Source organism: Heptranchias perlo, unplaced genomic scaffold, assembly GCF_035084215.1.
Source record: "Heptranchias perlo isolate sHepPer1 unplaced genomic scaffold, sHepPer1.hap1 HAP1_SCAFFOLD_857, whole genome shotgun sequence".
Lineage (NCBI taxonomy): Eukaryota > Metazoa > Chordata > Chondrichthyes > Hexanchiformes > Hexanchidae > Heptranchias > Heptranchias perlo.
The window spans coordinates 20,001-47,316 of NW_027139895.1; the positions used below are offsets into that span (position 1 = coordinate 20,001).

The 27,316-nt window shown below is 52.6% G+C and overlaps 2 protein-coding genes across 4 annotated transcripts in view; one reads left to right on the top strand and one right to left on the bottom strand.

Moving 5' to 3' along the window:
• The window catches only part of LOC137319524 (cobalamin binding intrinsic factor-like), a 39,527-nt gene that overhangs the window by 7,620 nt on the left and 4,591 nt on the right, over positions 1–27,316 (bottom strand). For all 3 annotated transcript variants that reach the window (XM_067981659.1, XM_067981661.1, XM_067981660.1), the window contains exons 2-6: positions 22,923–23,114; positions 18,832–18,981; positions 17,456–17,611; positions 16,273–16,442; positions 15,172–15,358 (exon numbers count right to left, since the gene is read on the bottom strand). In XM_067981659.1, the coding sequence (XP_067837760.1) occupies positions 15,172–15,358; positions 16,273–16,442; positions 17,456–17,611; positions 18,832–18,981; positions 22,923–23,114 (855 nt within the window). The remainder of the gene's footprint in view (positions 1–15,171; positions 15,359–16,272; positions 16,443–17,455; positions 17,612–18,831; positions 18,982–22,922; positions 23,115–27,316) is intronic.
• On the top strand, positions 3,550–13,785 carry LOC137319527 (serine protease FAM111A-like). The gene is given in 8 exon segments (XM_067981664.1): positions 3,550–3,675; positions 4,340–4,457; positions 10,671–10,860; positions 10,863–11,496; positions 11,498–11,544; positions 11,546–12,018; positions 12,582–12,759; positions 12,762–13,785. Coding segments are annotated over 6 exon segments (1,752 nt in total). The 5' UTR covers positions 3,550–3,675; positions 4,340–4,457; positions 10,671–10,674; the 3' UTR covers positions 12,996–13,785.

The window sequence follows — 27,316 nt, forward strand, 5'->3', positions numbered from 1 at the left end:
TAAGATTCTGCCCCCTTGTTCTGGACTCTCCCCCCGACCAGAGGGAATAGTCTCTCTCCATCGACCCTATCGAATCCTTCAATCATCTCAAACCCCTCGATTAGATCACCCCTCAATCTTCTACACTCGAGGGAATACAAGCTCCGGTCGGTCTGTGCGACCCCTCCTCGGGATTTAACCTTGTAGCCCCGGGGATCATTCTGGGCCGCACCCCCTCTGAGGGGCCGATACATCCTTCCTGAGGGGACGGTGCCCAGGACTGGACGCAGCTCCTCCAGATGGGGGTCTGAGCAGAGCTTTATATAAACTGGATCATAACTTCCTCCCCTCTGTATTCCAACCCTCTCGAGATAAATGCCAAAAATCCCAATTCCCTTTATAATTATTCTTTCACACCTAGCATTTAGTGATTTCTGTACTGGGACCTCTAAAGCTCTCTGCTCCTCCACGGTTCCTGGCTTCTCGTCATTGAGAAAATACTCTAATCTGCCTGGTAAAAATTAGCTCTCCGGATTTAATCCGCTCCATCATCTCCTGCCATTAGGAATTGCAGGAATCAAAAGTCACCAAGGTCCGTCTGGCTCGCAAGATACAATAAAAGCAACTCCCGTTTCTACGGCCCCTTTAAAACGTCCCGAGGCCCCTTCACAGGAACGATTGTCGGACAAAATTTGACACCGAGCCCCACGAGGAGATATCAGGACAGGTGACCAAAAGCTCGGGCAAAGAGGGAGGTTTTAAGGAGCGTCCTAAAGGAGGAGGGAGAGAGAGGCGGAGAGGTTTAGGGAGGGAATTCCAGAGCTCGGGGGCCCCAGGCAGCTGAAGGCACGGCCGCCAATGGTGGAGCGATGGGAATCGAGGGGGATGGACAAGAGGCCGGAATTGGAGGAGGGCAGAGATCTCGGAGGTTACAGAGATAGGGAGGGCGGGGGGGAACGAGGGCCATGGAGGGATTTGAACACAAAGGATGAGAATTTGAAATCGAGGCGTTCCCAGGACCGGGAGCCAATGTGGGTCCAGCGAGCACGGGGGGTGAGAGGTGAACGGGACTCGGTGCGAGTTAGGATATTCGGGGGGGGCATCAGATGAGTTGATGGTTACTGAGGGTGGGGAGGTTGGAGACCGGCCAGGAGAGCATTGGGAACAGTCCAGTCTGGAGGTAACAAAGGCACGGACGAGGGTTTTCGGCAGCAGATGAGCTGAGGCAGGGGGCGGAGACGGACGATGTTACGGGAGGTGGAAGTGGGCGGACTTGGCGATGGAGGGGATATGGGGTCAGAAGCTCATCTCGGGGACAAATAGGACGCCAAGGTTGCGAACAGTCTGGTTCAGCCTCAGACAGTGGCCGGGGAGAGGGACGGAGTCGTGGAGAGGGAACGGAGTTTGCGGTGGGGGGCCCGGAGACGATGACTTCGGTCTTCCCAATATTTAGCTGGAGGAAATTTTTGCTCAACCAGTATTGGATGTCGGACAAGCAGTGTGACGAATCAGAGACAGTGGAGGGGTCGAGAAGCTAGATAATGGAATCATCGACTGATCATAGCAATCTATCTCCATCAATTACCCACCATAAACATCAGCTCATCCAAAACTCCTGCTGCCCCCCACTCCCGTATCCTAACTCGCACCGAGTCCCGTTCACACCCTCACCCCACTGTGCTCGCTGGACCCACATTGGCTCCCGGTCCGGAACGCCTCGATTTTAAAATTCTCATCCTCCTGTTCAAATCCCTCCATGGCCCCTCGCCCCCCTATCTCTGTAACCTCCTCCAGCCCCCTACGACCCTCCGAGATCTCTGCCCTCCTCCAATTCCGGCCTCTTGTCCATCCTCCCCGATTCCCATCGCTCCACCATTGGCGGCCGTGCCTTCAGCTGCCTGGGGCCCCTGAGCTCTGGAATTCCCTCCCTAAACCTCTCCGTCTCTCTCCCTCCTCCTCCATTAAGACGCTCCTTAAAACCTCCCTCTTTGCCCGAGCTTTTGCTCTCCTGTCCGAATATCTCCTCATGGGGCTCGGTGTCAAATTTCGTTTGATAATTGTTCCTGTCAAGCGCCTTGGGACGTTTTACTAAATTATGGGCTGGGTGGGGAGGGAGAGAGTGGGGTGGAGGGCCCCAGTGCATGTCCCCGTGATTGTCAAAGGATGAACTGGGATACTGAGTTTGACAAATTTATGAGAGTTTTTTGAGGGTGTAACTAGCAGGGTGGATAAAGGGGAACCAGTGGATGTTGTATATTTGGATTTTCAAAAGGCATTCGATAAGGTGCCACATAAAAGGTTGTTACACAAGATAAGGACTCATGGGATTGGGGGTAATATATTAACATGGATAGAGGATTGATTAACGGACAGGAAACAGAGAGTAGGGATAAACGGGTCATTCTCTCGGTCGGCGGGCTGTAACTAGTGGGGTACCACAAGATCAGTGCTCGGAGCCTCAGCTATTTACAATCGATATTAATGACTTGGATGAAGGGACCGAGTGTAATGTCTCCAAGTTTGCTGACGATACAAAGCTAGGTGGGAGAGTAAGCAGTGAGGAGGACGCAGAGAGTCTGCAAAGGGATATAGACAGGTTAAGTGAGTGGGCAAGAAGGTGGCAGATGGAGTATAATGTGGGGAAATGTGAGGTTATTCACTTTGGTGGGAAGAATAGAAAAACAGAATATTTTTTAAATGGTGAGAAACTATTAAATGTTGGTGTTCAGAGAGATTTGGGTGTCCTGGTACAAGAAACACAGAAAGTTAACATGCAGGTACAGCAAGCAACGAGAAAGACAAATGGTATGTTGGCCTTTATTGCATGGGGGTTGGAATACAAGAGTAAGGAAGTCTTACTACAATTGTACAGGGCTTTGGAGAGACCTCACTTGGAGTACTGTGCACAGTTTTCGTCTCCTTATCTAAGGAAGGATAGACTTGCCTTAGAGGCGGTGCAACGAAGGTTCACTAGATTGATTCCTGGGATGAGAGGGTTGTCCTATGAGGAGAGGTTGAGTAGAATGGGCCGATACTCTCTGGAGTTTAGAAGAATGAGAGGCGATCTCATTGAAACAGATAAGATTCTGAGGGGGCTTGACAGGGTAGATGCTGAGAGGCTGTTTCCCCCGGGCTGGAGAGTCTGGAACCAGGGGGCGCAGTCTCAGGATAAGGGGTCGGCCATCCTAGACTGAGATGAGGAGGAATTTCTTCACTCAGAGGGTGGTGAATCTTTGGAATTCTCCACCCCAGAGGGCTGTGGATGCTCAGTCGTTGAGTATATTCAAGGCTGAGATGGATGGATTTTTGGTCTCTCGGGGGATCAAGGGATCGGGCGGGAAAGCGGAGTTGAGGTCGAAGACCGGCCATGATCTGATTGACTGGCGGAGCAGGCTCGAGGGGCCGAATGGCCTTCTCCTGCTCCCATTTCTCATGTTCCTATACCAGCAGATGGCAGTGTCGTCGTTACTGCTGTTTTTTTTTTTTGAGCACAGCTGTAAAACGTTTTTTCAGACTTGGTGTGCACTGCGCATGCGCTGTCCTTACTGCCTGTGGACCAAACCCCTTTAGGCCACGTAATACACTGGGAGTCTCAACCCTCTCGTGAAACCATTCGCGGTTCTGCTGCAGACGCCTTCTCAAGCGCAAGTCACCGAAACGCACGACGGCTTCCTTTCTTGTTCATCGTTTGTCGGGGTAGGCGACGAGAGCTTTGAGGTTTTACCCTGGCTACGTGGCGAGATTAGTTTTTTTTGGCGCTCGATTTTGGGGTGGGAGGGGGAGAACATGGAGATCCATCTGGGTTTGGTCATCCTCGGAGACAGAACTAGGAATAAGGGCCTCGGGGGGCGGGGAGTTGGAAGAGCGGAGATTAATGGCTATACCACGATTCCTGGCCCCCCTCCCACCGAAGTCTAGCGCAAGGTAGAAATATCTTAACACCCTCATTGTCCAACCCGCGAATTCTAGATAATTCAGATGGGCATCGAGTCCCAACCATTTCCTGAGGCGATTGGCAAAGCTATTTTGTTTCTTCGAATCTCTGTTTCGGCCGCCCCTACCATGGTTTAATCCCTCAGTGGCCTCAGGGGAACCAGTACATCCGGTGAATCATTGCAAGGACTACAGGGGAACAAGGGACAACTCTGCGAAAATATCAGGTTCCCTGTTTTTTAAAGTCTACTTTGTGATCTGTTATAATTTAGGACAGCGGGGAGGGCTAAAAGGAGTTGAATTACGAGGACCGGCTGCCAGGCTTGTGTTCCCTCGAGCGGAGAGGATTAAGGGGTGATCTAATCGAGGGGGTTTCACGATTTGAAGGGCTGTACATGGCTCATGGTGACTAATCATTGCCTTGCAGGGATCGTACAGTCTGTCGTTATTACACTGCTAACAGAATCATGACTTCGAAACAACGTGGGAAATCCAGAAAGCCTCTCAAGCCAATATCGAAAGAGAATATACTTCCCTTTCTGAAGGTGAGTAAATAATCATAGAAAGGTTACAGCACCGAAGGAGGCCTTTCGCCCCATCGAGTCCGTGCCGGCTCTATGCACGAGCAATCCAGCTCGTCCCACTCCCCCGCCCTTTCTCCGTAGCCCCTGCAAATTCTTTTCCTTTCAAGTACTTATCCAGTTCCCTTTTGAAGGCCATGATTGAATCTGCCTCCACCTCCCCCTCGGGCAGTGCATTCCAGATCCTAACCACTCGCTGGGTAATAAAGTTTCTCCTCATGTCGCCTTTGGTTCTTTTGCCAATTGCCTTAAATCAACGTCCTCTGGTTCTTGACCCTTCCGCCAATGGGAAGAGTTTCTCTCCATCTACTCTGCCTAGACCCTTCATGATTTTGAATACCTCGATCGAATCTCCTCGCGACCGTCTCTGTCCCAAGGAGAACAACCCCAGCTTCTCCAGTCTATCCACGTAACTAAAGTCTCTCATCCCTGGAATCATTCTAGTAAATCTCTTCTGCACCCTCTCTAAGGCCTTCACATCTTTCCTAAAGTGCGGTGCCCAGAACTGGACACAATACTCCAGTTGTGGCCGAACCAGTGTTTTATAAAGGTTCATCATGACTTCCTTGCTTTTGTGCTCTATGCCGCTATTTATAAAGCCCAGGATCCCGTCTGCTTTTTTAACCGCTTTCTCAACCTGCCCTGCCACCTTCAATGATTTGTGTACGTATACCCCCAGATCTCTCTGTTCCTGTACCCCTTTTAGAGTTGTGCCCTCTAGTTTATATTGCCTCTCCTCGTTCTTCCTACTGAAATGTATCACTTCGTGTTTTTCTGTGTTAAATCTCATCTGCCTCGTGTCCGCCCATTCCACCAGCCTGTCTATATCCTCTTGAAGTCTATCACTATCCTCCTCACTGTTCATTACACTTCCGAGTTTTGTGTCATCTGCAAATTTTGAAATTGTGCCCTGTACACCCAAGTCCAAGTCATTAATATATATCAAGAAAAGCAGTGGTCCCAGCACCGACCCCTGGGGAACACCACTGTACACCTCCCTCCAGTCCGAAAAACAACCGTTCACCACTACTCTCTGTTTCCTGTCCCTTAGCCAATTCTGTATCCATGCTGCTACTGCCCCCTTTATTCCATGGGCTTCAATCTTGATGATAAGCCTATTATGCGGCACTTTATCAAACGCCTTTTGAAAGTCCATATACACCACATCCACCGCATTGCCCTTATCGACCCTCTCTGTTACCTCATCAAAAAAACCCTATCAGGTTAGTTAAACACGATTTGCCTTTAACAAATCCGGGCTGGCTTTCCCTAAACAATCCACACTCGTCCAAGTGACTGTTAATTCTGTCCCGGATTATCGTTTCTAAAAGCTTCCCCAGCATAGAAACATAGAAACTAGGAGCAGGAGTAGGCCATTCGGCCCTTCGAGCCTGCTCCGCCATTCAATATGATCATGGCTGGTCCTCTCTCTCAATACCATATTCCCGCTCTCTCCCCATACCCCTTGATGCCTTTTGTGCCTAGAAATCTACCTAGCTCCTTCTACCTAGCATTTCTGGGACATTATTTGTGTCCTCTTCCGTGAAGACAGAACCAAAGTATGTGTTTAATTGCTCTGCCATTTCCCTGATCCCCATTATAAATTCTCCCGTTTCTGACTGTAAGGGACCTACATTTGTCTTCACTAATCTTTATCTTTTTACATACTTGTCGAAGCTTTTACAGTTCACTTTTATGTCCCTTGCAAGTTTACTCTCATATTTTTCCCCTCTTAATCAATCTCTTGGTCCTTTTTTCCTGAATTCTAAACTGCTCCCAATCCTCAGGCTTGCTACTTTTTCTGGCAACTTGATATGACTCCTCTTTGGATCGAACACTATCCTTAATTTCTTTTGTTAACCGTGGTTGGGCCGCTTTTCCTTTTGTGTTTTTGCGCCAGAAAGGAATGTATAATTGTTGCAATTCATGCATTCGTTCCTTAAATGTTAGCCGTTGCCTATCCACCGTCATGCCTTTTAATGAAGCTTCCCAATCTATCATAGTCAACTCACTCCTCATACCTTCGTAGTTTCCTTTGTTTAGATTTCGGACCCTAGTTTCGGATTGGACGACTTCACTTTCCATCTTAATGAAGAATTCTATCATGTTATAGAGTCATAGAAGTTTACAACATGGAAACAGGCCCTTCGGCCCAACATGTCCATGTCGCCCAGTTTATACCACTAAGCTAGTCCCAATTGCCTGCACTTGGCCCATATCCCTCTATACCCATCTTACCCATGTAACTGTCCAAATGCTTTTTAAAAGACAAAAATTGTACCCGCCTCTACTACTGCCTCTGGCAGCTCGTTCCAGACACTCACCACCCTTTGAGTGAAAAAAATTGCCCCTCTGGACCCTTTTGTATCTCTCCCCTCTCACCTTAAATCTATGCCCCCTCGTTATAGACTCCCCTACCTTTGGGAAAAGATTTTGACTATCGACCTTATCTATGCCCCTCATTATTTTATAGACTTCTATAAGATCACCCCTAAACCTCCTACTCTCCAGGGAAAAAAGTCTCAGTCTATCCAACCTCTCCCTATAAGTCAAACCATCAAGTCCCGGTAGCATCCTAGTAAATCTTTTCTGCACTCTTTCTAGTTTAATAATATCCTTTCTATAATAGGGTGACCAGAACTGTACACAGTATTCCAAGTGTGGCCTTACTATTGTCTTGTACAACTTCAACAAGACATCCCAACTCCTGTATTCAATGTTATGGTCACTCTTCCCCAAAGGACCCTGGACAACAAGATTATTAATTAACCCCTACTCATTGCACAATACCCAATCTAGGATAGCCTGTTCCCTGGTTGGCTCCTCAACGTACTGGTCTAAAAAACCATCTCGTACACACTCCAGGAATTCATCCTCCACAGTATTATTGCTAATTTGGTTTGGCCAGTCTATATGTAGATTAAAGTCACCCATGATTACTGTCGTACCCTTGTTACACGCATCTCTAATTTCCTGTTTGATGCCCTCCCCTACATTACCACTACTGTTTGGAGGCCTATAGACAACTCCCACCGGTGTTTTCTGCCCCTTGGTGCTTCTTAACTCCACCCAGACTGATTCTACATCTTGATTTTCTGAGCCAACGTCCTTTCTCACTATTGCTCTGATTTCATCCTTTACTAACAACCCCACCCCACCTCCTTTTCCTTTTTGCCTGTCCTTCCCAAATATCGAATACCCTTGGATATTCAGCTCCCAGCCTTGGTCACCCTGAGGCCATGTCTCCGTAATCGCAATTATATCATATCCGTTTACATCTACTTGCGCTGTTAATTCATTTACCTTATTACGAATGCTTCGTGCATTCAGATACAGTGCCTTTAGATTTGTCTTTTTAACATTTTTAGACATCTTAACATTTTTTTGTACTATGGCCTTATTTGCCTTACCACCATTTCTTCTTACCCGGACCCTATTTGTTGGTGGGCTCTTTTGTTTGTACGCTCTGTCCCTTCCTGACACAATCTGGTCATCCTTACCCCAATCACGTTCCTGCACGGCTCCCTTGTCTTTTCTCTTTAGCGTTATAGATTTCCCTCTCCCCCGCCTTATTTAGTTTAAAGCCCTAGCCACCTCCCTAGTTATTCGATTTGCTAGAACTCTGGTCCCAGCATGGTTCAGGTGTAGTCCGTCCTGACGGAACAGCTCCCTCTTTCCCCAGTACTGGTCCCAGTGCCCCATGAATCGAAACCCACTTCTCCCACACCAATCTTTGAGCCACGCATTCACCTCCCTGATCTGATTTACCCTGTGCCAATTTGCTCGTGGCTCAGGTAATAATCCAGAGATTATCACCTTTGCGGTTCTGCTTTTTAATTTAGTCCCTGGTTGCTCAAACTCTCTCAGCAGAACCTCTTTCTCGGTCCTACCTCTGTCGTTGGTACCTACGTGGACCACGACAACTGGATCCTCCCCCTCCCACTCCAACTTCTTCTCCAGCCCGGAGGAGATGTCCTTAACCCCGAGTGCGGCGGGCACAGAGTGAGACAGCTTGCGAGTTTGGTGAGTGTGGGAGTTCGGTGAAGTGGGGGAAGGAGGTGCTGCTTTGCCTTGCTTTTCCTAACTTTTCCCGCACAGCAGAAGACCGAAAACGGCGGAGATAGAAGCAGCGGGCCGAGGCCCGAGAGCGGAGATAGAAGCAGCGGGCCGAGGCCCGAGAGCGGAGATAGAAGCAGCGGGGCGTGGCCCGAGAGCGGAGATAGAAGCAGCGGGGCGTGGCCCGAGAGCGGAGATAGAAGCAGCGGGCCGAGGCCCGAGAGCGGAGATAGAAGCAGCGGGGCGTGGCCCGAGAGCGGAGATAGAAGCAGCGGGCCGAGGCCCGAGAGCGGAGATAGAAGCAGCGGGGCGTGGCCCGAGAGCGGAGATAGAAGCAGCGGGGCGTGGCCCGAGAGCGGAGATAGAAGCAGCGGGGCGTGGCCCTAGAGCGGAGATAGAAGCAGCGGGGCGAGGCCCGAGAGCGGAGATAGAAGCAGCGGGGCGTGGCCCGAGAGCGGAGATAGAAGCAGCGGGGCGTGGCCCGAGAGCGGAGATAGAAGCAGCGGGGCGTGGCCCGAGAGCGGAGATAGAAGCAGCGGGGCGTGGCCCGAGAGCGGAGATAGAAGCAGCGGGGCGTGGCCCGAGAGCGGAGATAGAAGCAGCGTGGCGTGGCCCGAGAGCGGAGATAGAAGCAGCGGACCTGCAACAAGAGAAAACTGCAGTGTGACGTACCAGGTGCGACAGGTCAGTGATTGGTAGCGACTGTGGGCTAAGCTTTAAGTTAACAATTTAATTAAACGGGGTAAATAATCTGATCAACACTAAAGTGATTACTCTCCGCTGTCTGCGGCTCGAGGAACTTCGGCTCCGAGTTGAGGGGCTGGAGGCCGAGCTGCGGACATTGCGGGACATCAGGGAGGGAGAAAGCGACCCAGACCTTTTGCTCCAGGAGGCAGCCACACACCTTAGGTTAAATGCTTTGGAATTGACAGGCGGTCGGGGACAGGAGGGTGTGACTGCGAGTGAGGCAGGTACGGGGATCCAGGAGGTCGTACTGCAGGAGCCTCGGTCCCTGCGCTTGTCGAATAGCTTCGAGGTTCTTGCCACCCTTGTGGACAAGTGCGGGGAGGACGAGCGAACTGACCAGTGAAAAGGAAAGTGGTTGTAGAAGGCGACAGTAAAGTTAGAGGGATCGACAGGAGCATGAGTCCCGAAGGCTATGTTGCCAACCCGATGCCAGGGTTAAGGACATCTTAAGCACCGAGGTTAAACTGACTGGCCTGTAGTTGCTGGGTTTATCCTTACACCCTTTTTTTGAACAAGGGTGTAACATTCGCAATATAAGACGTCCCCAAGGCGCTTCACAGGAGCGTAAATGAGACAAAATTCACCACCGAGCCAAGTAAGGAGATATTCGGACAGGAGAGCAAAAGCTCGGTCAAAGAGGGAGGTTTTAAGGAGCGTCTTAAAGGAGGAGGGAGAGAGAGAGAGAGGCGGAGAGGTTTAGGGAGGGAATTCCAGAGCTCAGGGCCCCAGGCAGCTGAAGGCACGGCCGCCAATGGTGGAGCGATGGGAATCGAGGGGAGCGCAAAGATCTCGGAGTTGCTGTGGAACAGGCTCGAGGGGGAATGAATGGGCCTCCTCCTGTTCCTGTGTAACAGGCTCGAGGGGGAATGAATGGGCCTCCTCCTGTTCCTGTGTAACAGGCTCGAGGGGGAATGAATGGGCCTCCTCCTGTTCCTGTGTAACAGGCTCGAGGGGGAATGAATGGCCCTCCTCCTGTTCCTGTGTAACAGGCTCGAGGGGGAATGAATGGCCCTCCTCCTGTTCCTGTGTAACAGGCTCGAGGGGGAATGAATGGGCCTCCTCCTGTTCCTGTGTAACAGGCTCGAGGGGGAATGAATGGGCCTCCCTCCTGTTCCTGTGCAACAGGCTCGAGGGGCCGAATGGGCCTCCTCCTGTTCCTGTGTAACAGGCTCGAGGGGCTGAATGGCCTCCTCCTGTTCCTGTGTAACAGGCTCGAGGGGCTGAACGGCCTCCTCCTGTTCCTGTGTAACAGGCTCGAGGGGCTGAATGGCCTCCTCCTGTTCCTGTGTAACAGGCTCGAGGGGCTGAATGGCCTCCTCCTGTTCCTTTTCCTCGACCAGTTTCCACTGACTATTTTGTGTTCGGTCTCTCCAGGGCGATGATGAAAATCGGCCTCACACTCCCGAATTGTGGAAAAGGACCCCCACCCCGTGAGAAAGGAGGACCCATCCCTGGACCTGCCACAAAGGCCTCGGAGGAGACCGGTAACCTGCCAGAAGTGACCACGGACGAGGGCCTGGGGCACAGCGGAGAAGGCAGAGTGAAAGAATTCTCGTTCGGTCTCGGGGGGGAGGGGGGAGGGAAGAGAGCACGGAGCACGTGGTTAGAGGGGCACCCGACGAGAACTTGCGTTCTGCTCTGCTGTCTTCAGAGGTCATCAGGGAAGAACGAGAGAGGAACAAGCGGAAGGAATTGCACCTAATCGGAAGAAGGGAATTCAAGGGCGCCGTCAACTTAGGAATGCCGTGCAAATGCCTGCCGGATGAAGCCCATTTCGAGGTGAGATTCTACTTGGATAATGGTGTGCTACGCTATCGGAATGCTGATTCTTCGAGTAAGGAATGCATTATATTCCGTGTCCAGAGCACTGGAAAATCGACTGGGAGACTTGGCACAGGTCCGAGGCGTATCATCGAATGCGAATCGCTGCGAGCCGCTGGCTTTGACCTGTGCATTTTTTTTCCCCCCTTTGCGGGCGAGACCATCCGAGAGGCGCTGTGCAGCGACGGAAGATTCGCTGCACAGCGTCATCGGTCATTGAGAGTGGAGCCTGGGCGGCGGGGCGGAGATCTCTGCCGTCCACCCTCGCCGTCAACGGCCTGGGCGGCACGCGCTCCGAAGTCCGACCGAGCAAGAGGAGGTGCGAGGCGGGGCGCCGATCCCGGCGAGAGCCGAGGGGAGGGGGAGCGCGGCAGAAGGAGGGAATTCACTGCGCAGCGCCCTGGCGGAGGAGGTCGATGAATACTTGGGGGGCTAAAGGAGGCGTCAGGAAGTGTAAACAGAGGTGGAATCTGATGGAGGAAGAGCTTGGAAAGATCACAAGTGAAGCAATGACCGTTACAGTGCACGAAATGCTGGTGCAGTTGAGCGAGTCAGTTGGATTCATTGGATGGAATAACAACGGGAACAGAGGCACTGCCTCCTGTTTCCACCTCGCTGAGGGTTACGTCCTGACGTGTTACCACGTGGTGAAGGTGATCGTAGGGGATGGTGTGCCTGAGAACGAGTGGGAGACGCCAATACAGAAAAGCGCCATGATAATCTTCACCGACAAAGATGGACGTCCCACCAATGCCTGGCATCAAGTGCACCCATGGTTCCAAGTCTACTGCCCAGATCTTGATTATGCCTCGTTAAAATTAGAGATTCCCAATGGCCAGGAACCAAGGCTGCCACAAGGCCCGTCACCCAGGGCAAGCAGACGACCCCCCCCAGGGGATGAGGGGGCGGACATATGAGGAGAGGTTGAGTAGATTGGGACTCTACTCATTGGAGTTCAGAAGAATGAGAGGCGATCTTATTGAAACATATAAGATTGTGAAGGGGCTTGATCGGGTGGATGCGGTAAGGATGTTCCCAAGGATGGGTGAGACTAGAACGAGGGGGCATAATCTTAGAATAAGGGGCTGCTCTTTCAAAACTGAGATGAGGAGAAACTTCTTCACTCAGAGGGTGGTAGGTCTGTGGAATTTGCTGCCCCAGGAAGCTGTGGAAGCTACATCATTAGATAAATTTAAAACAGAAATAGACAGTTTCCTAGAAGTAAAGGGAATTAGGGGTTATGGGGAGCGGGCAGGAAATTGGACATGAAGCTGAGTTCGGATCGGTCAATGCCCTGTGGGTGGCGGAGAGGGCCCAGGGGCTATGTGGCCGGGTCCTGCTCCGACTTCTTGTGTTCTTTAGATTTGTGGTTGGGATCAGATCAGCCATGATCTTATTGAATGGCGGAGCAGGCTCGAGGGGCCGATTGGCCTACTCCTGCTCCAATTTCTTATGTTCTTATGTTCTTATGTACATAATAGGTCACCCTGAAGGAGTTTGTAAATCCACCGATACTTGCATGGTCATCCCTTTCCAACAGCGAGGGACAGCGGTTGAAAATCATAGAGGCTACATGCAAGTATGCACGAAGCACACTTTCAGAGAAATCCAAAGTCCAGGCAGGATCACCGACAATACTTGTTTTTTTTCCACGGGGCCTCTGGCTCCCCTGTATTCAATTCCTCGGGCGGGCCCGTGGGGACGCGCGCTGGAGGATAGGTCTATCGCGACGGCCGCACCAAGAACAGCCTGATCGAATTCAGTCCGACCGCTGAAGCCATCGCTGCCCACGTGAAGGAGCATCACCCGCGCGATCGCCAATCGCTCTTCGCCGCGGCTGACCCGGGCCCAGGGCGATCCGAGCGTTCTCCCGGCTGACCAGGAGGAGGTTCCAATGGACACCGGGGTAGACGGAGGCCGCCCGCCATTCCCGAGATCCACTCCGTCCGTCGTCACACCGGACCGGCTCTCGGCCTCTCTCTCCCATCAGCGGCACCGACCTGGCCCCTATCTCAGGGGGTTAGGCCTGATCCCCCCAGCTCCACTTTACCCCTCGACCCATCTCGGGCAAGGCTCGAAGGGCCGGGCCCCTTTGTCTTTCTTTCGGGTGTCGAGGACCGCAAGCTCCTACAACTCTCGGATGCCCAACGTACGGACGATGGCGGGGAAGGAACGGCCCTTTGGTCCGTCCAGCCTGTCCCACACAACCGTGAGGCCCCGATAGACGCACACACCCCAACGCCACATCCCTCCTGGGAGAGGCGGTAAAACAGAAGAAGAGCCCCCCACTCCTTCCCAGGCCAATTTGTGGGGGAAATCTGGGAACAACACCACCTGCACGTTGCCCTCCGAGTCACACACCATCCCGACTTGGAAATATATCGGCCGTTCCTTCATCGTCGCTGGGTCAAAATCCTGGAACTCCCTCCCTAACAGCACTGTGGGAGAACCGTCACCACACGGACTGCAGCGGTTCAAGAAGGCGGCTCACCACCACCTTCTCAAGGGGCAATGAGGGATGGGCAATAAATGCCGGCCTCGCCCAGCGACGCCCACATCCCATGGACGAATAATAAAAAACTCAAGAAATGTCTGCTTTTCCCAATCTATGTGAAGGTTAAAGTCCCCCATTAAGACCACTATGCCTTTCTTACACGCTTGTCTAAGCTCTGCATTTATACAATCCAGCTAGATACTTGTGTGAATCGTTCAAATCATTAAATAATCACTTTGATTAATGAAAGTATGTGTGACTTTCTGCGACAGACTATTGTCCAGGTTCTGGAATCACTGCAACGTCGATAACCCTCTAGAATTAGGCGGTTACATTGGCTCCTGGTCCAGGAACGCCTCGAATTTAAAATTCTCCCATCCTCCTGTTCAAATCTCCTCCGTGGCCCTCGCATCCCACCCCCCCCCCATCTCTGTAACCTCCTCCGACCCTCCGAGATCTCTGCCCTCCTCCAATTCCGGCCTCTTGTCCATCCCCCCGATTCCCATCGCTCCACCATTGGCGGCCGTGCCTTCAGCTGCCCGGGGCCCCGAGCTCTGGAATTCCCTCCCTAAACCTCTCCGCCTCTCTCTCCTCCTCCTTGAAGACGCTCCTTAAAACCTCCCTCTCTGACCGAGCTTTTGGTCACCTGTCCTAGTATCTCCTGATGGGGCTCGGTGTTGTCGACAGCAGAACCGGAGTTGAGGCGAGGGAAACCCCCCAGTGGTTGCACAGTTTTGGGAACCAGAAGTCCAAAGTGGCCTGTTACTCCCGAACCTCCTACACTTTACATGTCCCGTCACCAATTGCTTCTACGTCTCCCAAAATGTTATTCCCTGAAAGAATTCGGAGTTCCAGCTGCACAATCAACGCTACCTGCCTCCCACTGTCCCAGGTCAGCTTTCAACATAACTCCCCCTCCAAACGCAGGCCGCGTCCTCTGGTTCTGCTGCTCTGGACAAGGTGAAACAGCTCGTCCTGGTGGGCGTTGTCCAGTCAGCTTCGAACTTCCGCTGAGTCAGAAGATCGTGGGTTTCGAGCCAGCCCCACTCCAGAGACTCGAGCCCCATAACCCCAGGCCGACACTCCCCGGTGTCCGGTGCCGAGGGAGCGCCGCGCCGTCGGAGGGGCGGTACCGAGGGAGCGCCGCGCCGTCGGAGGGTCGGTACCGAGGGAGCGCCGCGCCGTCGGAGGGTCGGTACCGAGGGAGCGCCGCGCCGTCGGAGGGTCGGTACCGAGGGAGCGCCGCGCCGTCGGAGGGTCGGTACCGAGGGAGCGCCGCGCCGTCGGAGGGTCGGTACCGAGGGAGCGCCGCGCCGTCGGAGGGTCGGTACCGAGGGAGCGCCGCGCCGTCGGAGGGTCGGTACCGAGGGAGCGCCGCGCTGTCGGAGGGTCGGTACTGAGGGAGCGCCGCGCCGTCGGAGGGTCGGTACGGAGGGAGCGCCGCACTGTCGGAGGGTCGGTGCCGAGGGAGCGCCGCACTGTCGGAGGGTCGGTACGGAGGGATTGAAAGGCACTGTATAAATGGGAGCCCTTTCTTTCTGCCCCCATCTGAAGACTTACCAACATCGGCAGCGCAGTTCAGCTTGCCCACGTCGAGATAGGTCCTGCCGTCCAACGAAGGCGAGATTTGTGACGCGGCCTGTGCATTACCGAATGACCCTTTTTTGATCTCGGTGAGGAGTTTCTGCAGGGACTTGGAGCAATTCCACGATTCCAGAGAGACGAGATTGATGTTGGTGGAAAGGGCCTGAAATATCAAATTAATCAGTTGAGACGGGGAGGTGGGGGTGGGGGGGGGTGGGGGGAGAGACGGCAAACGCAGCCTGAAATATTAATGGTGGCTCGATTGGATGGCGGTGGGTTTTCAACTGTAGAGTCTTACAGCAACGAAGGAGGCCATTTGGCCCCTTGCCCCATGTGCGCCCCCTCTCTCTCCGAAAGAGCTCTCTTGTATGTGTTTGTGTGAATGCACACAGGCGGTGTGTGTGTGTGTGTGTGTGTGTGTGTGTGTCGGTTTGCCTGTGTCTGTGCATGTGGATTTGTGTGCGAGTGCCTGTATGCCTGGGCCGGTCTGCGTGTACCGTGGTGCGTGTGTGCGTGTGCCGATGTGTGTCTGCGTGTACCAGCGTGTGTTTACATGTGCTTGTGTGTGTGCATGTACCTGTTTATGTCTGCGTGTGCTGGTGTGCGCGTGTACCTGTGTGCGCGTGTACCTGTGTGCGCGCGTGTACCTGTACCGCTGTGTGTGTGCGCGTGTACCTGTGTGCGCGCGTGTACCTGTGTGTGTGTACCTGTGTGTGCGCGCGCGCGTGTACCTGTGTGTGTGTGTGTGTACCTGTGTGCGCGCGCGCGCGTGTACCTGTGTGTGTGTGTGTGTGTGTGTGTGTGTGTGTACCTGTGCGCGCGCGCGCGTACCGGTGTGTGTGTGTGTGTGTGTGTGTGTGTGTGTGTGTGTGTGTGTGTGTGTGTACCTGTGCGCGCGCGCGTGTACCGGTGTGTGTGTGTGTGTGTGTGTGTGTGTGTGTGTGTACCTGTGTGCGCGCGCGCGTGTACCGGTGTGCGTGTGTGCGTGCGCGCGCGTTGTACCGGTGTGTGTGTGTGTGTGTGTGTGTGTCTGTGTGCGCGCGCGCGCGCGTACCGGTGTGTGTGCCGGGGTGTTACCTGGATGGCCAGCCCAGTGCTGTAGAGATTGCCAATAATCCCGTCTCCCTTCACGTTGTCAATGATCTGACCGATGACCTTTTGCAAAGCGCTCTCAATCCTCGCTGCGATCAGACTGTAATCTGCTTCGATCAAGCACCTCAGAGCCAGTGCAGCAACAGCCCCGGTATCTACAGGGAAAAGCGAGATCCAGGTCAGGGCCCAGGTTAACATCCCATTCCATCCATTTAAGAACAGAAGAAATAGGAGCAGGAGTAGGCCATTCGGCCCCTCGATCCTGCTCCGCCGTTCAATCAGAACATGGCCGATCTTCGACCTCAACTCCACTTTCCCGCCTCCGATCCCCGTATCCCTTGATTCCCCAAAAATCCATCGATCTCCGCCTTGAATATACTCAACGACTGAGCATCCACAGCCCTCTGGGGGAGAGAATTCCAAAGATTCACCACCCTCCGAGTGAAGAAATTCCTCCTCATCTCAGTCTAGGATGGCCGACCCCTTATCCTGAGACTGCGCCCCCTGGTTCTAGACTCTCCAGCCAGGGGGAAACAGCCTCTCAGCATCTACCCTGTCAAACCCCCCTCAGAATCTTATCTGTTTCAATGAGATCACCTCTCATTCTTCTAAACTCCAGAGAGTATCGGCCCATTCTACTCAATCTCTCCTCATAGGACAACCCTCTCATCCCAGGAATCGATCGAGCGAACCTTCATTGCACCGCCTCTAAGGCGAGTATATCCTTCCTTAGATAAGGAGACCAAAACTGTACACAGTGCTCCAGGTGAGGTCTCACCAACATGGGATGGGTCAGGGCCTCAGTGTGTGAGCGTGTGCGTGTACATGCCAACCATGTGCGTGCACGTGTCTGTGTGTGTGTCTGCATGTGCGTATGCGGTGCTCACACATGCGTGTCTGTGCGTCCGTGTATATTTGTATGTGTCTGCGCACATGCGTGTGTCTGCGCAGGATAGACACGCGTGGGATTTTCAAGTTGGCATCATGGCCGTGAAACTGGCTCGATTGCCCATTACAGAGATTCCCGGGCACCCAACTCCAAAATCTACCCCCACTTAGACAACGGGAGAAGGGGGGGGGGGGGGGGGGGGAGGGGGACGGGAGATGTCGAGAGACGAGAGGGGATGTGAGAAGTGGGGAGATGGGAGGGGTCAGCGATGGTACTTACCGACCGAGAATCCAGTTCCGTGCGAGAGTGTGTCGTTCATCACTGCGTCAGTCAGGGTCAGGACACTGCGGTGGGGAATCTGCCTCTTCTTCACACAGAGAGCGAGCACGTCCAGGCTGACTTGGTAATAGTTTGTGAGTGGGAACAATTTGTCTTCTGAAGGACACAATGTCAGAAACGGTTATACGGGATCGTTACAGCTAAGAGGCAAATCACAGGTCATTGAGACCGAGAGAGAGAAACAGAGAGAGAGAGAGAAAGAAACACAGATAGACAGACAGAGAGAGAGAGAGAGAGAGAGAGAAAGAAACACAGATAGACAGACAGAGAGAGAGAGAGAGAGAGAGAAAGAAACACAGATAGACAGACAGAGAGAGAGAGAGAGAGAGAGAGAGAAAGAAACACAGATAGACAGACAGAGAGAGAGAGAGAGAGAGAGAAAGAAACACAGATAGACAGACAGAGAGAGAGAGAGAGAGAGAGAAAGAAACACAGATAGACAGACAGAGAGAGAGAGAGAGAGAGAAAGAAACACAGATAGACAGACAGAGAGAGAGAGAGAAAGAAACACAGATAGACAGACAGACAGAGAGAGAGAAAGAAACACAGATAGACAGACAGACAGAGAGAGAGAGAGAGAGAGAGAGAGAAAGAAACACAGATAGACAGACAGAGAGAGAGAGAGAGAGAGAGAAAGAAACACAGATAGACAGAGAGGCAGAGAGGGAGAGAGGCAGAGAGGCAGAGAGGGAGAGAGGGAGAGAGGCAGAGAGGGAGAGAGGCAGAGAGGGAGAGAGGCAGAGAGGCAGAGAGGCAGAGAGGGAGAGAGGCAGAGAGGGAGAGGCAGAGAGGGAGAGAGGCAGAGAGGGAGAGAGGCAGAGAGGGAGAGAGGCAGAGGCAGAGAGGGAGAGGCAGAGAGACAGAGAGGGAGAGACAGAGAGGGAGAGTGTCAAACTGCATATGAATCAGTTTGAGAAACGGTTCATTGTCGATCTATAAAATATTGATAGTCTGCAGGAACTATTCCATTTCAGTTCTCCCAGGAACAGTCACCGAAATTCCCCAATTTGCCCCAGAAAACATCAAGCGAAAAGTCTAATGCCCCCCTGGGAGCGCTCGATGCTGACACTGGGTATAAAGTGGTGGACACACTGTCAGGGTAATGTAGAGGGAGCTCTACACTGTATCTAACCCGTGCTGTACCTGCCCCCTGGGAGCGCTCGATGCTGACACTGGGTATAAAGTGGGGGACACACTGTCAGGGTAATGTAGAGGGAGCTCTACACTGTATCTAACCCATGCTGTACCTGCCCCCTGGGAGCGCTCGATGCTGACACTGGGTATAAAGTGGGGGACACACTGTCGGTGATATTTACCGAAATTTTTGATTTCCTTGCTTAGTTTCTCCTCCAGCAGATGTAGAAGATTAACGGTGAACCCATTCGAGGTCACATTGCAGGGATCACTACAGGACGCTGTCAGTGCCAAGGTGTAAAGAGCCACGAGCCCAGAGGAGAAATCTTCATCTGTTTTGTAAAAGAAACAAGCGAACAAAATTGAGAGTCCGCTGAGAAATTGTATTCCTCCAGACTGGACTATTCCCAATGCTCTCCTGGCCGGTCTCCCACCTCCCACCCTCAGTAACCATCAACTCATCTGCTGCCCCCCTCCCCCGTTTCCTAACTCACACCGAGTCCCGTTCACCCCTCACCCTCTGCGCTCGCTGGACTCACAGTGGCTCCCGGTCCGGGAACGCCTCGAATTTAAAATTCTCTCCAACCTTGTTTTCAAATCCCTCCACGGGCCCTCATCCCCCCTCCCTCCCTATCTCTGTAACCTCCTACGACCCTCCGAGATCTCTGCCCTCCTCCAATTCCGCCCTCTTGTCCACCCCCTCGATTCCCATTGCTCCACCATTGGCGGCCGTGCCTTCAGCCGCCTGGGGCCCCGAGCTCTGGAATTCCCTCCCTAAACCTCTCCGTCTCTCTCTCTCCTCCTTTAAGACGCTCCTTAAAACCTCCCTCTTTGCCCGAGCTTTTGCTCTCCTGTCCTAATATCTCCTTGTGGGGCTCGGTGGGGAATTTTACTTTGATTTACGCTCCTGTGAAGGGCCTTGGGGACGTTTCACTCCGTTAAAGGGGCTGTAGAGATGGGAGTTGTCGTCTTAATTGGAACTCTGTCACATGTCCAGTCTTGCTCTCACCTCTGCCAAAAAAACAGGTGGTCCATCCAGACAGCTCCCAAACTTCACATTGCCTGGAGCATCACAAGTAATCATAGAACGATATCGCACAGGAGCAGGCCACTCTGTCCATCGTGTCCGTGCTGGCTCTGTGAAAGAGCTCTCCAATCAGTCCCTGCTCTTTCCCCCGTCGCCCTGTACATTTTCCCCCTTCGAGTATTCCCCCCTTTTGAAAGTTATTATTGAATCTGTTCCCACCTTTCAGGGAGCGAATTCCAGATCAGCACGACTCGCTGCGTAAAAAAACATTCTCCTCATCTCCCCCTCTTTCCCCGATTATCTTCAATCTGTGTCCTCTGGTTCCCGACCCTCCTGCCCACTGGGAAACACTCTCTCCTTATTTACTCTCTCAAAACCCCTCCTGATTTTGAAACCCCTCGATTAAATCTCCCCTTAACCTTCTCTGCTTTGAGGAGAACAATTCCCAGTTTCTCCACATAACTGAGGTCCCTCATCCCCTGGTCCCATTCTGGGAAATCTCCTCTTAACCTTCTCCGCTCTGAGGAGAACAATTCCCAGTCTCTCCGCGTAACTGAGGTCCCTCATCCCCTGGTCCCATTCTGGGAAATCTCCTCTTAACCTTCTCCGCTCTGAGGAGAACAATTCCCAGTCTCTCCGCGTAACTGAGGTCCCTCATCCCCTGGTCCCATTCTGGGAAATCTCCTCTTAACCTTCTCCGCTCTGAGGAGAACAATTCCCAGTCTCTCTCCGCGTAACTGAGGTCCCTCATCCCCTGGTCCCATTCTGGGAAATCTCCTCTTAACCTTCTCCACTCTGAGGAGAACAACTCCCAGTCTCTCCGCGTAACTGAGGTCCCTCATCCCCTGGTCCCATTCTGGGAAATCTCCTCTTAACCTTCTCCGCTCTGAGGAGAACAATTCCCAGTCTCTCCGCGTAACTGAGGTCCCTCATCCCCTGGTCCCATTCTGGGAAATCTCCTCCGCACCCTCTCCGAGACCCTGGACGTCCTTCCTAAAGTGTGCGGGGCCCAGAATTGGGACACAATACTCCAGATGGGGTCTAACCCAGTGTTTCATAACTTCCTTGCTTTTGTACTGTATGCCTCCGTTTATAAAACCAAGGACCAATTACTCACTCTCCCCGCACCAGCCATGTAATCAGACAGATGCTAACGGACATCTGGACCAGTAATCAAACCAATATGAACAGATAGTCGACATCTAGCTCGACAGATATACATAGATATAGATCAACAGAAGAACGGTTTGGTGGACAGATAGAAAGGGTTAAATCCCGAGGCCAGGTCGCACAGACTGGGCTTGTATTCCCTCGAGTGTAGAAGATTAAGGGGTGATCTAATCGAGGGGTTTAACATGATTGAAGGATTCGATAGGGTCGATGGAGAGAGACTATTTCCTCTGGTCAGGATGGGGGAAAGAGTCCAGAACAAGGGGGCAGAATCTTAAAATGAGAGCTGGGCCCGTCCAGGGGTGATGTCAGGAAGCATTTCTTCACACAAAGGGGGAGTGGGAATCTGGAACTCTCTCCCCCAAAAAAGCTGTCGGGGCCGGGGGTCAATTGGGAATTTCGAACCTGAGATCGATCGATTTTTGTCGGGTGAGGGGGATTAAGGGTTCGGGAACCAAGGGTGGGGTCAATGGGGTTAAGATACAGATCAGACATGGTCTCATGGAATGGCGGAACAGGATCGAGGGGCTGAATGGCCTCCTCCTGTTCCTGTGTAAAAGGCTCGAGGGGCTGAATGGGCCTCCTCCTGTTGCTCTGTTCCTGTATAGATGGACAGATAGACATAGGTTCATGACTAGAGTGTGGAATCAGGCCGTGTATGTACAGAAACGAGTGTGTACATGCAGAATGCCTTTTTTTTTTCATTTGTTCATGGGATGTGGGCGTCGCTGGGCGAGGCCGGCATTTATTGCCCATCCCTAATTGCCCCTTGAGGAGGTGGTGGTGAGCCGCCTTCTTGAACCGCTGCAGTCCGTGTGGTGAAGGTTCTCCCACAGTGCTGTTAGGAAGGGAGTTCCAGGATTTTGACCCAGCGACAATGAAGGAACGGCCGATATATTTCCAAGTCGGGATGGTGTGTGACTCGGAGGGGAACGTGCAGGTGGTGTTGCTCCCATGTGCCTGCTGCCCTCGTCCTTCCAAGTGGTGGAGGTCGCGGGTTTGGGAGGTGCTGTCGAAGAAGCCTTGGCGAATTGCTGCAGTGCATCCTGTGGATGGTCCACACTGCAGCCACGGTGCGCCGGTGGTGAAGGGAGTGAATGTTTAGGGTGGTGGGTGGGGTGCGGAGGGAGATATGCTAAGGCAGTACAAGAGGTCACACAGACTCGCAGGAAAAGGATGAGGATGATTATTGTATGTAGCCTTTGACCGACGCACAACAGATGCATTTAAGGGGAAGCTGGATAAACACAAGAGGGAGAAAGGAATAGAAGGATATGGTGATAGCAATGGTATGTTGGCCTTTATTGCAAGGGGGTTGGAGTACAAGAGTAAGGAAGTCTTGCTGCAATTGTACAGGGCTTTGGAGAGACCTCACCTGGAGCACTGTGCACAGTTTTCGTCTCCTTATCTAAGGAAGGATAGACTTGCCTTAGAGGCGGTGCAATGAAGGTTCATTAGATTGATTCCTGGGATGAGAGGGTTGTCCCTTGAGGAGAGATTGAGTAGAATGGGCCGATACTCTCTGGAGTTTAGAAGAACGAGAGGTGATCTCATTGAAAGATATAAGATTCTGAGGGGGTTTGACAGGGTAGATGCTGAGAGGCTGTTTCCCCCTGGCTGGAGAGTCTCGAACCAGGGGGCATAGTCTCAGGATAAGGGGTCGGCCATCCTAGACTGAGATGAGGAGGAATTTCTTCACTCAGAGGGCTGTGAATCTTTGGAATTCTCTACCCCAGAGGGCTGTGGATGCTGAGACACTTGAATATATTCAAGGCTGAGATCGGTAGATTTTTGGACTCTGGGGGAATCGAGGGATACGGGGATCGGGCGGGAAAGTGGGGTTGAGGTCGAAGATCAGCCATGGTCTGATTGAATGGCGGAGCAGGATCGAGGGGCTGAGTGGCCTACGCCTGCTCCTATTTCTTATGGGGTGAGATGAAGTAGGGAGGGAGGAGGCTCGTGTGGAGCATAAACACCGGCATGGACTAGTTGGGCAGAACGGCCTGTTCCTGCGCTGGACGTTCGAGGAGATTCCGAGACACCCAGAGACCCATCTCCTTGCGGTCGATCCCTTACCATTCTGCACCTTACGGATTGCCGCCTCCTTCAGCTCCCGCAGGAGCTCAGCTTCCTTGTTCAGGTTGTGCTCCCTGGCCAGTCGCAGGGCGATCATCACGCTGGGATTGGGATTAAGGACGTCTTCCCCCAGTGAGCGAAGCATTGACCTCAACAGGAAAATGACCGTGTCTCTCTGGGACTCTGGAACAGCTGAGAACACAAACAGGAAAGATATTCACCATCCCTCTCTCTTCCCGTAGCCCTGTATCAATCCCCAAACTAATCCCACTGCCCCGCTCTCTCCCCATAGCCCTGTATCAATCCCCAAACTAATCCCACTGCCCCGCTCTCTCCCCATAGCCCTGTATCAATCCCCAAACTAATCCCACTGCCCCGCTCTCTCCCCATAGCCCTGTATCAATCCCCAAACTAATCCCACTGCCCCACTCTCTCCCAATAGCCCTGTATAAATCCCCAAACTAATCCCACTGCCCCACTCTCTCCCCATAGCCCTGTATCAATCCCCAAACTAATCCCACTGCCCCGCTCTCTCCCCATAGCCCTGTATCAATCCCCAAACTAATCCCACTGCCCCGCTCTCTCCCCATAGCCCTGTATCAATCCCCAAACTAATCCCACTGCCCCACTCTCTCCCCATAGCCCTGTATCAATCTCAAACTAATCCCACTGCCCCACTCTCTCCCCATAGCCCTGTATCAATCCCAAAACTAATCCCACTGCCCTGCTCTCTCCCCACAGCCCTGTATCAATCTCACACTAATCCCACTGCCCCGCTCTCTCCCCACAGCCCTGTATCAATCCCAAACTAATCCCACTGCCCCACTCTCTCCCCATAGCCCTGTATCAATCCCCAAACTAATCCCACTGCCCCGCTCTCTCCCCATAGCCCTGTATCAATCCCCAAACTAATCCCACTGCCCCGCTCTCTCCCCACAGCCCTGTATCAATCCCCAAACTAATCCCACTGCCCCGCTCTCTCCCCATAGCCCTGTATCAATCCCCAAACTAATCCCACTGCCCCGCTCTCTCCCCACAGCCCTGTATCAATCCCCAAACTAATCCCACTGCCCCACTCTCTCCCCATAGCCCTGTATCGATCCTCAAACTAATCCCACTGCCCCACTCTCTCCCCATAGCCCTGTATCAATCCCCAAACTAATCCCACTGCCCCGCTCTCTCCCCATAGCCCTGTATCAATCCCAAACTAATCCCACTGCCCCACTCTCTCCCCATAGCCCTGTATCAATCCCAAACTAATCCCACTGCCCTGCTCTCTCCCCATAGCCCTGTATCAATCCCAAACTAATCCCACTGCCCCACTCTCTCCCCATAGCCCTGTATCAATCCCCAAACTAATCCCACTGCCCCGCTCTCTCCCCATAGCCCTGTATCAATCTCACACTAATCCCACTGCCCCACAGCCCTGTATCAATCCCAAACTAATCCCACTGCCCCGCTCTCTCCCCACAGCCCTGTATCAATCCCCAAACTAATCCCACTGCCCCGCTCTCTGCAGATAGCCCTGCATCAATCCCAAACTAATCCCACTGCCCCGCTCTCTGCAGATCGCCCTGCATCAATCCCAAATTCACCCACCACCCTAAACGTTCACTCCCTCCCCCATCGGCGCACCGTGGCTGCAGTGTGGACCATCTACAGGATGCACTGCAGCAACTCGCCAAGGCTTCTTCGACAGCACCTCCCAAACCCGCGACCACCGAGAAGGACAAGGGCAGCAGGCACATGGGGAACACCACCACCTGCAAGTCTCACACACACAGTCAGCGCCCCGACTGGCACATGTATCAGCAGTTCCTTCACCATCACTGGGTCAAAATCCTGGGACTCCCGGAGCTAAGCAGGATGATACCAAAGCTTCGAGAAGCTCCTTGGTTACTCGGATGGTCACCATAGGGACACGAGGAGGCCATTCAGTCCCTCATGCCTGTTCCGTCATTCAATTAGATCCTGGCAAATCTGTATCTTAACTCCATCTACCCGCCTTGGCTCTGTAACCCTTAAAAATCTATCGATCTCAGTGTTTGAAGAGTTCAATTGACCCCCAGCCCCAACAGCTAGGTTGGCTCCCGGTCCGGCAAAGCCCCCAATTTAAAATCCATACCCTCCTGCTCAAATCCCCTCCGCTGTCCTCGCCCCCTCCCTATCTCTGTAAACCTCCACCAGCACCTGCAACCCTCCGAGATCTCTGCCCTCCTCCAATTCCGGCCTCTTGTCCACCCACCCCCCCCCGATTCCCATCGCTCCACCATTGGCGGCCGTGCCTCCAGCTGCCTGGGCCCTGAGATCTGGAATTCCCTCCCTAAACCTCTCCGCCTCTCTCCCTCTCCACTCCTTAAAACCGACCTCTTTGACCGAGCTTTTGGTCACCTGTCCTAATATCTCATGTCAAATTTTAGTCTCCTGTGAAGCGCCTTGGGATGTTTCACTACGTTAAGGGCACTGTATAAACACCCATTGCTGCTGTTGTCTTACTTGTAAATGGAGATCAGAAATGGGCTTTACTCCTGCAGTGATAATCTGGCTTAAAAGGAAGATCGGGAGCTTGTGGTGAAAAGAGGCATTTCTGGGATGGGTGAGCTCCTTCCTCTTATTTCCTGCTCCTGGTTCTCCCCTCTCCTCTCCAGCAGGCACCTGGGCTCCCGTACACAAGGTGCGTGTTGGGGACAGGGCGGGGATCGCAGAATCTGACTGTAAGCAGCTCTACAATTTCTGCCTCAGAGAGCCCAGACTTTGCGTGTGAGCAAGGTGGTCGACAGACCGCCATCTTCTCATCCGAGCTGTCCCCTTAGCACACACACACGCACAAACACACACCCACACAAAATGTCCAGTGGGCGTCATTGTGCCAGAAATCCTAGCACCACCTGCTCCAGACCTCCCTCTTAGACCGAGCTCATCTCTCAGGTGGCTCGGTGCCAAATTTTGTTTGATAATCGCTCCTGCGAAGGGCCTGGAGACGTTTTTACGACGGTAAAGTATTTCCGAAACGCTGTATCGCATCGAATTAACAGCACGGAAACAGGCCATTTGGCCCAACAGCTCCATGCCGGCGTTTATGCTCCACACGAGCCCCCTCCCTCCCTACTCCATCTCACCCTCTCCCCATCTCCTTCTATCCCTTTCTCCCTCATGTGTTTATCGAGCTTCCCCTTAAATCCATCTCCACTATTCACCTCGACTACTCCTTGTGGGAGCGAGTTCCACATTCTCACCGCTCTCTGGGTAAAGAAGTTTCTCCTGAATTCCCGATTGGATTTATTAGTGACGATCTTATATTTATGGCCCCCTAGTTCTGGTCTCCCCCACAAGTGGAAACATCTTCTCTACGTCTACCCTATCGAACCCTTTCATAATCTTAAAGACCTCCATCAGGTCACCCCTCAATCTTCTCTTTTCTACAGAAAAGAGCCCCAGCCTGTTCAATCTTTCCTGATAGTTATAACCTCTCAGTTCTGGGATCATCCTTGTAAATCTTTTTTTGCACCTTCTCCAGTGCCTCAATATCCTTTTTATAATATGGAGACCAGAACTGTGCAGTGCTCCAAGTGTGGTCTAACCAAGGTATATGGAGACCGGAACTGTGCACAGTGCTCCGAGTGTGGTCTAACCAAGGTATATGGAGACCGGAACTGTGCACAGTGCTCCGAGTGTGGTCTAACCAATGTATATGGAGACTGGAACTGTGCACCGTGCTCAGAGTGTGGTCTAACCAAGGTATATGGAGACCAGAACTGTGCACAGTGCTCCGAGTGTGGTCTAACCAAGGTATATGGAGACCAGAACTGTGCACAGTGCTCCGAGTGTGGTCTAACCAAGGTATATGGAGACCAGAACTGTGCACAGTGCTCCGAGTGTGGTCTAACCAAGGTATATGGAGACCAGAACTGTGCACAGTGCTCCAAGTGTGGTCTAACCAAGGTATGTGGAGACCGGAACTGTGCACAGTGCTCCGAGTGTGGTCTAACCAAGGTATATGGAGACCAGAACTGTGCACAGTGCTCCAAGTGTGGTCCAACCAAGGTATATGGAGACCAGAACTGTGCACAGTGCTCCGAGTGTGGTCTAACCAAGGTATATGGAGACCAGAACTGTGCACAGTGCTCCGAGTGTGGTCTAACCAAGGTTCTATACAAGTTTAACATAACTTCTCTGCTTTTCAATTCTATCCCTCTAGAGATGAACGCTAGTGTTTGATTTGCCTTTTTTATGGCCTTATTAACCTGCGTCGCTACTTTTAGTGATTTGTGTATCTGTACCCCCAGATCCCTCTGCTCCTCGACCCCATTTAGACTCTGATTATCCCAGCAGTGTGTGGCCTCCTTATTCTCCCCGCCAAAATGCACCACCTCACACTCATCGTCATTGAAATT